The sequence below is a fragment of the Bidens hawaiensis genome, unplaced genomic scaffold (assembly GCF_021521415.1).
Source record: "Bidens hawaiensis isolate Kalapana, Puna unplaced genomic scaffold, B.hawaiensis_p1.1 tig00005142_1, whole genome shotgun sequence".
In the NCBI taxonomy this organism is placed as follows: domain Eukaryota; kingdom Viridiplantae; phylum Streptophyta; class Magnoliopsida; order Asterales; family Asteraceae; genus Bidens; species Bidens hawaiensis.
In genome coordinates, this window is record NW_027491327.1 from 1,260,887 (window position 1) to 1,276,764 (window position 15,878).

General features: G+C 36.6%; 1 protein-coding gene across 1 annotated transcript; it reads left to right on the forward strand.

Annotated features, from left to right (window-relative positions):
- The first annotated feature begins 5,219 nt into the window (after positions 1-5,219).
- Positions 5,220-8,019, forward strand: LOC143628971 (serine/threonine-protein kinase VIK-like). Its single transcript, XM_077098392.1, has 11 exons — positions 5,220-5,419; positions 5,529-5,603; positions 5,958-6,038; positions 6,116-6,210; positions 6,326-6,446; positions 6,512-6,591; positions 6,937-6,999; positions 7,083-7,195; positions 7,306-7,391; positions 7,550-7,668; positions 7,791-8,019. Exons 1-11 carry the CDS (start codon positions 5,264-5,266, stop codon positions 7,927-7,929), a joined length of 1,128 nt encoding a protein of 375 aa, XP_076954507.1. The 5' UTR covers positions 5,220-5,263; the 3' UTR covers positions 7,930-8,019.
- The last annotated feature ends 7,859 nt before the right edge of the window (positions 8,020-15,878 follow it).

Genomic DNA, 15,878 nt, shown 5'->3' on the forward strand with positions numbered 1-15,878 from the left:
ATTAAAATAACATTGTAAACACAATAACAAAGCATAATCATTTCAGCTTCTAAGCAAGTACGCAACACGAACTCGCATACAGTATCATACCTTTCCATCCTTGTAATATCCATTTCGCGTCTTCATCAAACACGAAATCTTTATGTTGCCCGGCCCGCTTAGAAAGCGGAGAACAAAAGGTAAGAATGTTTACTCATTAGATGCAACTGAACGGATTCGTTTTTGGTTTAAGATTGAACCAAAAAGTGGCACTGTATTAAAACTGTTATTGGATATTAGTAAAGAAGAAACTAGAAAAATCACATTTGTTATTAGCTTTCAACCAGATTCACATATTATGAACCGCAACCAAACTATAAATCACATAATGAATTCAGATTTCGGTTCAGTCTTAGAACGAGCTTGGTTCGATCTTTAACAAAATTCAGTTTCGGTTAAAGACTGAACCGAAACCCAGTTTATAATTACGTCTATAACAGTATTATCCACAACATACACAAACATGAGCAAAACAAAGTCGGATTATGACCAAGCATAAACCAAATCAGGCAAAACAGAGTCGAATTATGAAGCCTTGCAGGTCTAAGCAGATTACATAATTTAAAGCAACACACATACATTGCAGAAACATATAAGGCTAGAGACGGCTTCGACTAAAGCAGCATTTTAACAACACTTAATTAAAACCAAAATAATACCATCAACATATATGATACCAACATGACTCAAATTAACAATAAATTACAATACCCTATCAAAGAATTTTAAAACCCAGCATCAAAGCCTTTCAAATAAACATGCCATGTAAACTACAACACAAAAGTTAAGTTAAAATGTGTTAATTTTTCATGTTTAGTTAGCCAATATTATTTATGTGTTTTAACCCTCTGAGTTAAAGGCTTTGCATCTCCCTTTTATCTTAATTCTGCAATATAATTTATAAAACTACTAAACCCTAAGCCCTAAACATACTAAAACTGAGAGATATATACGAGAAGTACCTGTTGCAACTTTTGTCTTTGATTTTGATTTTGATTTTGATTTTGCCTTTGATTTGCTTTAGAGGTAATGGAGAAGGCCGATAAACCCTACTTGAGAGTTTTATAAAAGAGGCAGGAAGATGAGCGGGAGAAGAGATGAGGTGAGATGAGATGGGCGGGAGATGGTGAATTGGGCGGGTGAATGGCGATGTTGTTAAGATAGGGGCGCTACAGTGGCTTTTCAAATATAAAAAGTTAATGTACCAGGTCTTTAATATATAGAGTTAGGATATAGAAATAGGGGATTGGATGGAGTCTATTTTTACAATATTTTTTTTAAATTTTAAAGTTAAGGAGTGTTTTGATGAAAGGAATGAGAATGCTCTTAGAGCATTCCCAGCCCATCCCTACCATATATCCTTATATAACATATAATTACACTAAAAATTATTGCATTTTCTCTTTTCTGTTCAATTAAATAATACTTTTTATACCTTTATCATTATATTTCTCTCTTCTCCACTCACAACCACTTTCATAAAATATTAAAAATTTATATGATATCTATAATGAAACCCCAAATATAACTTTCTCATATAACATTTACTCTCTCCTCTACTCACAATCACTCATAACCAAATAATTTGCAAATCGCCTCACATGTTTATAAGGAACGGATTAAGAATGCTCTTAGGCCCTATCATGACATGATGAACATTATACTCTACATGCATATAGCAATCATGATGATACATAAAAAAAGGATTTGTTTGCAATTTCCACATAATCTGTATGAGCATTCTCATCCCATCTTCTATCTTCGAATCCAAAATTACACTAAAACACACTATATTTTTTATTTTCTTTTCAATTAAATAATATTTTTCATACTTTTATTATTACATTTTCTCTGTCATTTACTCACAACCACTTTTCAATAATATTAAAAAATTATATGGGTGAACAGTAATTTTTCAAATTTATAGAAAAATCACTACATGTCTTTTTTCTCCACTCACAACACTCTAAACTATTCTTTATATTATAAAAACATCACACTGAATATGGTAAGGATGTGAATGCTCTAAATTAATATGTTGATAATTAGCCTATTCGTTACATGGCCGAGCTGGCGGGTTTTACCATCAAATATCGTGTCGCAATTATGGAGGGGCGACAAGAGGGCATCCGATAAATATTTAATGGTGCGGCAAGGTGAAAAGTGGTGAGCTAGGGTTGTTCTCCTCCAATGGTTACATGATCCTTTCTTTTTTTTTAAAAAAAAATTATTTGTTTATATATAAAACAAACACTCTTTTTTCCAACAAACAAATCAAATCCCCAAAATTCTCCAACAAAAAAATCAAATCCCAAAATTTCAAGCATGAACCCAAACTCAAACCTGAATACGAATACGACACGGACCCGAACCCATGGTATCCGATGCACGCGTATTGACGATTCAAGTAACCCCTTCTTTCCCTAACTAACAAGGGGTTATCGATCAGCAATGCCACCCCCTCAAAGCCTGCAACCATTCTCTTATATGCATGGATTGACTTGTCTGAAGACTTTGTTCAAGGTATATTTTTTTGTATTTATATACACTATATGGGTGCCCGCGCGATGCTGTAGGGTATGAGCTCAACACGACATTTGACGCACAACCATTTTAGAATTGAGAGAGATATCGAGAGAGAGCCAGTACGCGCCTAACCTAACAACAAGACGTGCGTAACCTAACAATAATATGTGTGTAACGCGATATCGAACGCGTAACCGGCGTCAATAAACGCGTGACACAAGGATTGCATTCAATGCATAACTGGTCCCAACCCAGCCCGAACCAAATTAACTCTTTTTGTATCACTTGTTTTGACCTTAACCACTACAAAACAACTTAAGTGAGCTCCTTCTAAGCTACTGGTCCTTTCTGTAACATCTCAACCGAAACGGAAAATGTCACGCTGATACATTGATAGCTCATAAGGTCATGACACTAATTATTTATTAAGTTTATTATATATTCCAAGATACTACACAAAAACAAATTAATCAAAACAATTCAATATTCCATCCTTTTGAAATCCGAGGGTCTACTAGATGTCTTCATAACATGGCAAATCTTCACACAAAATAATGTAGCATATATAAAAATAAAATAGTCAACTGAAAGTTGGTGAAAATTACACAAGTTTTATATATATTTTATAAGGCAAAAATCATACAACCCACGTGCATCGTAGATTAATCATAAGTATAAATAAATATGAAATAATGTAAATTAGGATCCGTTTTATTTGGATAAACCAAACTAATAGGATGATCATACTAAATGAAGCTAGTGAGGATAATAAGACCAATTAGCAATTAAACTCATAAAACATAATTATTTAAGGCATAAACAACCAACAAGTAATGAATCACAAGAGAACATGAGGGTGTGTATTTGAAATTTGAGATATGAATAAACATAGTTCGTTTGAATAGGTGTATACATGCTAACCCTAAAATATGTAAATACGGAAAAAGGGTTGTTTAAACTTAGCAATATGATAACATTTGCGTGATTCTGTTTATGATTTTGTTGAAGGGGTATTAATAAGAGAAATTGAATATGGATTTATTATATTTTATTTTTAATTTTTAACCGTTCAATGTTCATGAGACCGTTTGATCCATCTCTATGCACGATACCTCATTCACGTGCAATCTTTCAAATGATAATAGAAAACCAAGATCCCTTTATTATTATTTTTTTTCTGAACAACGATTTACATGCTCGTTTACTTTCTACTTCTAAGCTACACAAACCCAAAAAGATAAAAAATAATAATAATAATAAATTAACTGTTCTTTCTCCACCAAATTTACCACTACTCCTTTCATTTGCTAATTCCCACCAATCAAACATGGCGACTTACTCAATGTTTTTTCTTTTTCTCTTAAACAATCAAACCATTTTACATTTCTTGGTGACTCGGTTTTTCTGTCTTTTTATTTGCATCTTCCTTAAAACCATCGGCCCATATTATTATTTATAAATCTTCAATGCTCATCTTCAAGCTGTTTACTTTCATCTTCAACAAAAGAATCTTGGAATCATGGATTCCTCAACATCACCTTCCATGGTCAGTTTTAATCCTAAATTCAGATCATAACATTATTGTTTTCATGTTTATATATATTTTGTCTGAACTTATGTTTATTGGTATGCATGTAGCGTTTGAAGTTTTAAGAAGCATGCTTGTGAATATGGTATATATTATATATACGATCATGTTTTTGTAGTTGATTCATTTTACCTATTTGAATTAATAAGATAACGTTTGAATCTTGTGGTCAAACTAGGATTCTTGTTGTAGGAATTTTTATTTTTTTTTGGCCCATGACTGTTAGGAACTTAGGATTAAACCACACGAACGCTATACAAAAGCAATAATACGACACAAATGTCGGGGATTTAACGTGGTTTGGTCTACAGGTGGTAACTTGGTATAATTTATTTAAGTGATAATCAATTACAACTACACGAGATTACAATGTTAATTAATAATATAAGCAGGATAACAAACGAGCTAGGGCTGGCTGCCCCAACCCGTCGTCGCCCCCTTTCACTTCTTGCAATTGTAGATGAACCCAACAATGAGTTCATTCTACATTTTTTAGTGATTCTAAATTCTAACCTGTCTTTCATTTGACCAAAAAGTCAACTTTTCAATCTTCCCTTAAGTTTAGAAGCTGTCTCTTTAAGTCAATATAAGATTGTGCAGGCTTACAATCCTTTATATGTTTGGTGCAGTTGGGGAAAATAATCAAAATATGACCCGAGTTCTTGTTGTTTATGCATTTTAATACATCCACTTCTTTTCTTTTGAAATAACATGTTCATAATTCAGACAAGCAAGTCTCCATATCCAAACCAGCATAGTACCAGTGTTAGTTTTTAAAGATTAAATCTTTTTTATAACATTTTATGCGCAATTCACACTAATAACCTTGTTTAAGCCTTTACTTATGAGTCCCAGTGGTAACTTGTTTGACAAAAAAAAGTCAAACCACATCTCTAGTTTCCAAGTCTTATCAAATTTAGTGCATTCAGTGATACTAATTTCTAGGTATAATATATAGCAATCTTTTTCAGTTTTTTACAACATTTGTCCTCTTTTTGCATGATTACTAATTCTATCTTATGTTTGCAGCAAAGTCAAGTGCAAAAAACCGACTCAGACGGGCCCTACCGTCTTCTTTACTGCTCGGGTAAGGACAACAAATGGGGAGTTATGCAAGAGCTTGATAAGGGTGTGGAACCTAATGTAGGAGATTATGATAAAAGAACCGCACTTCATTTAGCTGCTTGTGAAGGTTGTACCGAAATTGTTCTTTTACTTCTTGAGAAAGGGGCGGATGTTAACTCTACTGACCGATGGGGTCGGACCGTAAGTGTTATTCTTTTAACAAGATCATGAAATTGTAAATTTAGGTGGTGTTTTGATGCGCATTATTATTATTGTTGTTGCTGAGGTTGGTTTTGATTAATATTTGCAGCCACTTTCGGATGCACTTGGCGCAGGCCATTTGGATATTTGCGAAATCCTTAAGTCGCATGGAGGAATTGATCCGGTACCTTATTTTCCCTTTATTGAAAACGAGTCAATGAAAATGTCTGCCTTGTAGTCAAACCTATTGTTTACCAGATGCAAAATGGACCATGACTTTTGTTTGATAAATGTTATGAATGGATAGTTTGAAACACTGTAAATTACCATTTTAGCCTTTTGAATGATTTGATTTTTATGAAATGTGACTAATGGATAAGTGTTTTAAGTATATGGAACTGATAATCTAAATAGTAAATGTTAATGAAACATAATGATATAAGTTTAATAATATTATCACAACATCAAAAGTAATCTTAATATTTGTAGTTCAAGAGTATCTGTTTGACCTCAAAAGTCAAACCATATCTTTCTACAGATTGTAGCTGATTCTCAGACTCCATGTTACTGGATTCATTACACTGAAGTTCAATTGAAAGAAGCAGTTCTTATTGGCGAAGTAAATACTTCATCTAAATCGTTAAAATATTATATTTTGAAATTAGTTTTATGTTAGAAACTTGCTAATGTCAGCAGGGTGCATATGGTGAAGTTTATAAAGTAAAGTGGCGCGGTACAGAAGTCGCTGCAAAGACAATCCGGTCTTCGATTGCATCAAATGAGAAAGTGAGGTTAGCTTTGACCAATTAAAGTCAAACCTAGTAGTCTGTTTGACTCTCATAAAGTCAATGAACTCATTGGTATTCATTTGGTCATCTGACTTTCTGTTTTATAATATGTTTACAGAAAAGCGTTTTTGAAGGAACTTGCGTTATGGCAAAAGTTGCGTCACCCGAACATAGTGCAATTTCTTGGTGTTTTGAAAGACTCGGACCGGCTTATTTTCTTAACGGAATATCTAAAAAATGTGGGTATTTTTTATTTTTGGGTTCATTGATTTAGCGTTTACTTAAAAATGTGGGATTCTTTTAGGGAAGTTTGTATGATATTCTAAAAAAGAAAGGAAGACTTGATCCATTGACTGCTGTTTCTTATGCTTTGGATATTGCAAGGTATGTCGTTTCTCACTTCTATTATTTGTTAACCTCATTTAAGATTGTACACTATGAAAAAAATAGTTGTACCGAATGCAAAATCAAGATTTGAACATTCATTGGGGTCTTATATTCATCCAAAATCATCCGCAAGAGTAAAGTTTGACTTTTATGAGGTCAAACAGATTATTTTTTCTAATCCAAATTTGATGTGGAATTTCTTTTTAAACTTAACACCAAAAAGTTTTAAAATTTTTAGCTTTTATCAATTTCATTTTTAGCATCTACATTTTCTTGAAAAGTTGAAGAGTCGGCTTAAATTTTTGAATTTTCACACATGAAAATCGATTTTGTATGATACAGGGGTATGAATTATCTTCATCACCATAAACCGCATGCCATAATTCACAGGGATTTGACACCGAGGTACACACCAGACAATCTTTGTTTTCGAGTATGAACTAAAATAACAATCGTTTAACTTCCACACAAAAATAAAAATCTTTCAGAAATGTATTGCAAGATGAAGCCGGACGTTTAAAAGTTACAGACTTTGGTTTAAGCAAAATTGCACAGGAGAAAGATGTTTATGGCTACAAAATGACTGGAGGAACTGGATCATGTAATAAAATCTGATATTTTATCATAAAAATGAAGTCTTTTTATTTTTTTTTTATCTTTTTTAACATTTTTTTGGATTATTTAATCCTTTTCCTTTTGTGCTTCTTTCAGATCGATACATGGCTCCTGAAGTATATCGTAGGGAATCATATGGCAAGAGTGTTGATGTTTTCTCGTTCGCTTTGATTGTTCACGAAGTAAATCACACTCACTTCTTATTGCATAGTTTGACTTTTACCTTTTGACTTTTATAGTCAAAAGTTTGCAAAGACTTGATCTTTGTGATTTCATTGAAACTGCTTATTATTTATTTATGGTTTGCATATTAAAATGCTGTGTCTATATGTGGCATTAGATGTTTCAAGGCGGGCCATCTAATAGAGAAGAACCACCCGAACATGTGGCTGACCAACGAGCATATGAGGACTCGAGGCCACCATTATCTTCGTATCTATACCCTGAACCTGTGAGGATGTAAGCTACTTCAAATTTACTTCATAAAATTTAAATCCATTTATATGAAAACGGGTCGATTAGGGATAGTTATAACAATTAGCTAAAAGTTTGTTAGCATCTTAATAATATCAATTTTACAGGCTCCTAAAAAGATGTTGGCACCGGAATCCTGATGTGAGGCCAAAGTTTGAAGACATAATAACCGAACTTGAAAACATTTTGGAGAATGAGCATACGAAGGCGGGCGTTGGATTGTGTCGAACCTGTGCAATCTTATGAGTTGTTATCATTTCAAGACATGTTTTTGGCACTGTGTGTATGATATATTCATACATACGTGTATACGTTTAGGTTCTCTTGCTCTTAATGATGGTGCATTATGTTGGTGTGTGTGTTTGTATACATGATAAGATATGAATTATGGAATGTGATGCTTCATCTTAAGATGCATTTATAAATAAAGAATTTTTTTAAGCATTTAGCTATTTCTAAGTTTTCTTGATTTCATTATAAATTTATAACTACTGCTAAAAAGAATTAGTTTATATGGCAAAGAGTTCAATTTGACTTTTATAAGGTCAAACGTTTTGCATTCGACCAAGCCGATGATATTCCATTACATGCATTAATTGATCCACTTGAACCAAATTCAAAAACAAACAGATGCAAACTGCACAACTACATTATCTGATTACCACCAACCGCAGCTTCATCATCTTCCTCCATCTCTACAGGCTTCAACGCTATTAACTCATCAAGCGTACAGTGCACATTGCGACAAGGCTACAACATAGGGGAAGCGCGTGTGTTCCAGCTCAACAACGGCCTTGAGAAACTCTTCATGCGTCTTAGACTTATACAGCAAGACATCCTCCAACGCCACACCAGCTTTGCAGCATTCGTAACCTTGTTCAACGCCATAGTGAGCCCCTGATTCCCATAATTTTTTTTGCACAGCCGCCAACAGTCGATTATATTCCCCACTTTTGTGCAATCTGTTTATCACATACTCGAAACCTTCCTGGATCAACCACCGTCGCTCAGACAAAACCCGCTGCAATAAATTCTCTAACGACACGCTCTTGCGTCCTGCCAGCTTTCTCAAGCTCAATCTTCGCGTTCAGCTTATCCACCGTTTCATTCTTTAGCTCAAGCTCCGCATTCAGCTTCTCAACCACCTCCCGTTGTAGCTCAAGCTCCTCATAAGCCTGCTTCAACTTCTCCTGCATTACAGTATATTTGTTAATTCAAAATTAATATTCATTAAAATCAAGGTTGCAAAAGTCGCTAGGCGGACCCTAGGCGGCCGACTTGGGAGTTGGGTGTACTCGGATTACTCGGAGAGTACTCGGAAATGGTAAATATAAAGCAAATTAATTTTTGGAAATTATATGTATGTCAAATATGATAAGTTTATTAATATTTATAAGAAACTAAGTGGATATCAATATAAATAAGAGAAATACATTTTTAAATACTAAATTATTCTAAAATTTGATAATCATTAATTAAAAAAAATGATATTTTTTCTTTAATATTACAGAAATGCGAATTATGTTTTATTATTTTAAGTCAAAATTGGCCAAAGTTAACCGACTATATGTGATTCTGGCTGAGGTTGACCAACTTTGAGCGATTCTTAGTAACTAGACAAAGTTAATGAAACTTGCCTCGACGCCATGCCTTGTAGCGAGTACTCGGCCTTGTAAACCTATTTTTACAACATTGATTATAGTAATTTATAACCAATAAAATTAATATTTGTTACCTCACCCTCAGCAACCTCTTTTCCTTTATCCAAAATCATCCTCCTCAGTTTCTTTAATTTCTTCACCTTCTTCGCCAACTTCACATTCTTCGCATGCTCAAGTTTCATTTGCAGGCGATACCGAGAAATCTGATTACGCAAACGGACTTCCTTCTTCGTTTCTTTCTCATGCCACTTGCGAAACTCCGGTACCGACCCTACAAGGTGTTTCACAAAACCTGCCTGGTTTAAGCAATAGACATCAGGCTTCGGGTCATCCTCTTCCTTCTCGTCACCCGGTTTTGATATAACAACCTTTTTTCCTTGCTTGTCATGACTAGATACACATACACCCACGTCATCTTTATTTTCATGAGACCGGCTATCTTCACTAGAAGTCGAAACCAAAACTACAAACTTCCTTTTCTTTGAAGAAGAAGCCGATACCTCCGGCTGCTGTTTCTTTCCACCTTCACAAAGGGTCTGTTTCTCCGGAACATCTTTCGTGTTAGAAACCACCATTGGATCCAACTCGGTTTCGTGACCCAAAACCGATTTTTCAATGTCGGGTTGAACACGACTTGAGCCACCTTCATAGCTAACACCGATTGTTCGGTCCAGAACATTGTCTTCGTTTTCAGCAAGAGAACGCGTAGCAAGATTAACATCCCCTAGACCCTTGATCTGGATATACTTGAGCAAACCCATTTCTGCAGTACGAATTTTAACGAATGTCACACAAACACAAACTATTAACAATTTACACAACCAAATTAACCATATCATACCCTCATCGCCAAGTTTCAAAATAGGTTCGGAATTCACATACGGCCAGTTTCGACTTAACCCGATCATGACCAAAACATGTTCAGGAAACGTTTGCAAGGAGTGTTGGCTCATACGGATCAAACAATCAGATCAAACAAATGAACATACGAAATATTGGGGTGACTGTTAAAATTAATCATTTCAATTTCATAATTCATAACATTACTCTAGTTGCCTTCATTTGAGCTATTGGCCTATTGTGTACTTGGGCTTGTTTGGATATGGATCTACATGCTTGTTCTTTGCTCACACATAATCTCTATTGATCGTATCTCACCGTCTACAAACGGTCGGTTGCTTCAAGCCCTAATCACATATGGAAAGGAGCCATTGATTGAAGGACGCTCCCTTGGTTAGAGTTCAAGTATAAATACAGGCTCTACGATATTTAAGATTAAATAAGCATTCGTCACAATAAATCTTATTCTTGGTATTCTTATTCATCGGTAATCAATCCGATGAGAGTCGTCTGAAGTTCCATGTAATTCTATTTCGATCAGTGTGTAATCATTTGTTCTTTTTTATCAATTTCAGTCATTTGACTTTTCATACAATTAAATGTTCTTAGAGAATAAATAGAATATCACATTTTCTGACACAACCCTCAGACTCTTTTCATATAATCAAAGGAACTTAACGAATATACGAAGAAAAGAGACCTCTTGACATACAAAACAATAGCCAGACCCCTATTTCTAGATCTACTAAACTCGCTCTCCAAGACTGATGCTAAACTTTCTCTCAAAAGACAACACATTTCCTAAACCTATTATAATTCTAGTAACTAAAATAAAAATATCAAAATAAATATTAACTTTATTAATAATTCAAGAGACCGGGTGCTTCAGTCTTCCCATTATTATAAAGATGAGAGAAGACGCACCTGGTAAGAAAGAGATTTGATATCCTTGGAAGCAGGTGGGTTTATGATTTGAAGTTTGAACCAATCAAGATGAAGAAGAAGAACAATTATGTGGTTTAACTTTACCAGCTGTATATGAGGAATCTAGTTCAATGTTTTGCCAAATATGGAAATAAGGTGACAAGCTGAGTTCTGACTTTCAAAATTGAACGTGTGTATAAATGTGAGAAAACAAACAAAATCTAATGTGGAATTTAATAGATCGGACCAATAGAAAGTTTGAAAGGAGCTGAGCATTATCGTCTTAAATAAAGCTTATTTAGTTATCGAGTCTGAGTGTGAGTCTTGTATGAAAAGATTATATAGGCTTGCAGTCACGAGCCTTAGCAAACCTAGTGTATGCTTAAGTTTAAAGTTTAAACTCCTTAATAACCTCGAGTCAAGTTTTTGTTTGTTTAGCTGAGGTTAGGCTTATTAAGGTCCCATGCTATTGTGATTTTAACTATTTAATTTGAGGTCATAGTGGCAAATGTGTATGAATTGCAACTAAGGTGTTGTTTGTTTTTTAGACAAAAAATTGTCTGCAATCTAAGTTTATGTCTGCAACCGAATATGTGGTCTGAAGGTCTGCAATCTGAAAATATAATTGTTTGTTTTATAAACTAGATATCGTCTGCATAAGCTGAAAATTAGTTACCTGTCATACATATCACAGTAGATAGAAGTCATTTAACATCTGCAAGCTGCTAAATAATTGGTGGTGGTGTACGAATTGTGGAAGTGGGTGGTGGTGGACGATTGGTGGCAGACGATTGTGGTAGGCGATGAACGGTGGTGGTGGACAGTGGGAGGTGGTGATGGACGGTTGCAGTGGTGGTGATGGACGATGGTGGTGGGTGGACGGTGGTGGTGGGTGGACGGTGATGGTGGGGATGGACGGCGGTTGATTTTTTATTATTATTAAATTTAGCATCTTTGTTGCTCGCTAGCTTGTGTATAATTGTATGTATGTTAGATTTCTTTGGTTGCATAAGTTTTCAATGTTTGAATTTTTACCCATTTGATCAATTTTCACACACATATATATATATATATGCAACTAATAGATCTGTTTTAATTTTGCATTGTCGGTTGAGCTTTAACTGATTCTTACATACCACATTCAAATGAATATTTTGTTATATTATGTTAATCTTTAAAATATTACGGTAGACCCGTCTTAACCCATAATGATATAAACCAAAGACCATTTTTAGACGAACCGTAATAACTACAATTACACCCCACATAAAATCCTATTAGCTAATTTTGCGCGTGTTAGGTTAACATATATATATTATCAAATGCCTTGGGTTTTAGGTTGCTTTAGACTAGGGGTGTTCTTCGGGTTATTTATTCGGGTTTTGGGTTGTTTGGGTTCGGTTGTTCGGGTTTGAGCTCAAAATAAATTGACCCAAGAACCGACCCAAAAAAGTTTGGTTTGTTCGGGTTTCGAGTTATACAGGTCGGGTAAACTCGGGTTGGGTTTTGGGTTTAACAAATTTAAAAAAAAAATTCCACCTTTAATAATATCATAAATTAAAAAACCATATTCCAAGCCATTATAAAACCATAATATACAGCCATATTCAACAATAGCATATATTATTTAGCAAAACATGGAATTTATCATACAAGAATGCATTAGACGGGATGAAGGAGCGTTATAGCCTGTGGATTAATACTTGTGTAGATTGAAGAAACATGCTCAATAAATATTGGTTTAAATACATACTATTTAAGTTTTTGAATTGAAGATACATTCTCAGCATGCTTTATGGTCATTAATACATTGGGATGTGATAGATCCAATATTAATTGGAGTCTTGAGAACAACCAAACAATAATATGTAAGGTCACCGTGCTACTTCACCGCTAAACTACCATATAAAATTAGGGATACATGCATTGATGTATTATACTTCGGGTTATTCGGGTCAACCCGAATCTGGGTATTTCAACCCAAATGCCGAACCGAATATTTTATCTCGGGTTCAGGTTGGGAGTTTAATCGGCCCGTGTGAATTCGGGTTGGGTTATTTGGGTCTCGAGTCACTTCGGTTCGGGTTTGTTATTCGGGTACGGTTAAAAAACACACCCCTACTTTAGACTCCTAAAATGGTTGGATCACCCCTGCCTGACTTGAACCTATCTGAATATTTTTATAACTAATTTGAAATTGAAACATTGAAAAATAGTGAACCCTTTAAAAAAAAATCTTGAATCTGTTACTAGATGATAAAATATCATATTGGTTTAGATCACTCTTATTAGACCTTGAAGAAACACTAAGTGACCCCGGCAGATTAAGGATAATCTTAGGGTTAAGTAGATGTTTCCCACGAGAATTAGGTCCGGCAAAGATGGTTATTCTTCTTAACCTGCAAAACAGACACCGTGAGCTCGTCACTGAGAAAGGGGGGGGGGGGGTTCCTCCTTGTGACCACTATCCGGCGTGAGAATCAGACTAGATTGCTCTGAATATAAGTGTATATTAAGAGAAATAGCTAGAGACGATAAGATAATATCAGATGATCTGTCCTTACCGTTCCAAGGTGTTGGAGTATTTATAGCCGAATGTAGGTTTCCAAGCAGGTACAGCCAGCTGTATAATATTCCTTTTCCACCAACTGTGGGCTACGTACGTGCCATGCTGGTGGTTGGTGGGTAGGCAGCGGCTGATAGTGACATGGCCGGCTGTGTACTATTCCTTTTCCACCAACTACAGGCTATGTACGTGCCACGATGAGGGTTGGTGGGTAGGCAGCGGCTGATAGTGACATTTTGTACTGGAGCATGCTCCTCATCGTACTATTGTCGGTGAGCTGTCACCCTGTGATTGGTTCATGGGCTGCTTTGGTCAGATCTTGTCTATTTTGTCCATACCTTGGCATGTATAGTACAAAAGATCTTCCAGAAGCATACGGACTGGCTCTTTTGGGCGGGAATAATTCCGCCTTGCTCATTCCTTCTTCAGGTGACATTGCTGAAGTATTAAGAGTTAGTGCCTTATGCGTGTAGCTTTACTGTTAGTGCGGGTAGCCTTCCTTCTCAGCTTGTACCCATAGCTGCGGGAACAGGCAGGGTACTGTACCAAGGGAGACTTTCCTGCGGGAACAGCTGGCTTACTGCGTGTAAAGTCTTCATCTCTCTGAGCATGGTGGGTCTTGCGGAACCAGTTGGTCTTTGCGCAGACGTACCCCATCAAGGTGTGTCTTGCGGGTCCAACTGGGCTTTGCGGGGACCTACCTCTTCAAGTCCCCCCAGTCCATTGTTCTTCTCATGAATTAGTGAGGTGAACTTTTGGACTTTAAGCAAGGGGTTTTGAAAGAGGTTTTTGTTTTTTAAGGTTTTCCGTGGGGATTCTTCCCGCGGTTTTCCTAATGTCACTTGCAGAAATTCCCTACTTTTCTGCCTGATCTTTGGTTATGATGCGGGTAGGTGTTTAACCTCTCCAAAAGTCGGGAGCGTTAAGTTTCACTTGTATAGGCTCTCCACGAGGTTTTGGTAGTTTTGGACATAGTGATCAGTTATGTTAAACCACCAATTCCGCCTTGAAGTTTCAAACAAGCTAGTTCTCAACGTTCCCGCTATACGGAGGTGTTATTTCCCTTTCCGCAAGCACGGCCCATAAGATCCTTCTTGGCTTCAATTCCCTGCAAGTGCTAAGTATGTGAAGGGTTTCGCCTTGACACTGTACCCGCACTTGTCTTATGGTTTTTTACTTCCCAAGGTAAGGGGGTATATTCCCTCTTATTTTTGAGTCTTTTTGAATCTTTTTTGAAATTCGAAGAGTTGGTGAAAGGATAAGAACAGTCCAAACTGTTGAAGGGACGTTAGCGTCTTCCGACGGTTTCTTCTGACAGTTTCAGGACATGCAGGAAGTTATGGCGACGTGACATTATATGATCATTCCAGACGCTTTTTCAGGCGTGTGGGCGCGAGTTTTCGGGCGCGTGGGCGCGAATTTTACGGCACGCGTCCTTACGGCACGCGTCCTGTTGACAGCTGTTGCCAGCTTGCTTTTCACGTGTCATCTTCTCATTGCTCCTGCGCTTTCCTCTCTCCTCCGCATTAAATTCATCGCATTCATTGCGATGAGTATATAAAGGGAGGAGAGGATGCATCTCAACTCACACTTTCACTTCCTTCTTCTTCTAAGCGATTTCCGGCGAATACTCTAACTTTTGTCGAGCATTCTCCTGAAATCGTTCTTCTTTCCATCCCCAACATGTCTTCCCTTCACGATCCAGAAGTCACCGCCGAAGAGTCCGACGTGTATATCGAGAACCCAACGTCCACTTCCGACAAGGACGATAAGAGTACTGCTGGCGAGTGCCAGTATGCTCTTTTCGTCGACCTTTATCAGTACATCGTCAAGAAGTTCATGCTCGAGCCTTTCGAGCCTGAGTTTCCTGAGCCTCACCAGACGGTGTACGATGCCCCCAAGGGCAAGATAGGGGTGTATGCTGCATTCTTCATCTATGGGAATCTCAGGTTCCCATTGACGAAGTTTGTGTACCGTGTTTTGGAGAAACACGGTGTACACTTGACGGAGGTACACCCAATGGCGATCGCCAAGATCCGCCATTTTGAATGGGTGTGCCTCATTCTGGGTGTGGAGCCCGCGTCGACCGCCTGATGACCTTCTACTCTTGGAGGTGCATCCAAGGCTGGTACACCTTGGTCACTCGGATCAAGGGTTTGAAGATCTGTGCTACCGAGCGCAGTCTTCGGTCTTGGAAGCGGGAG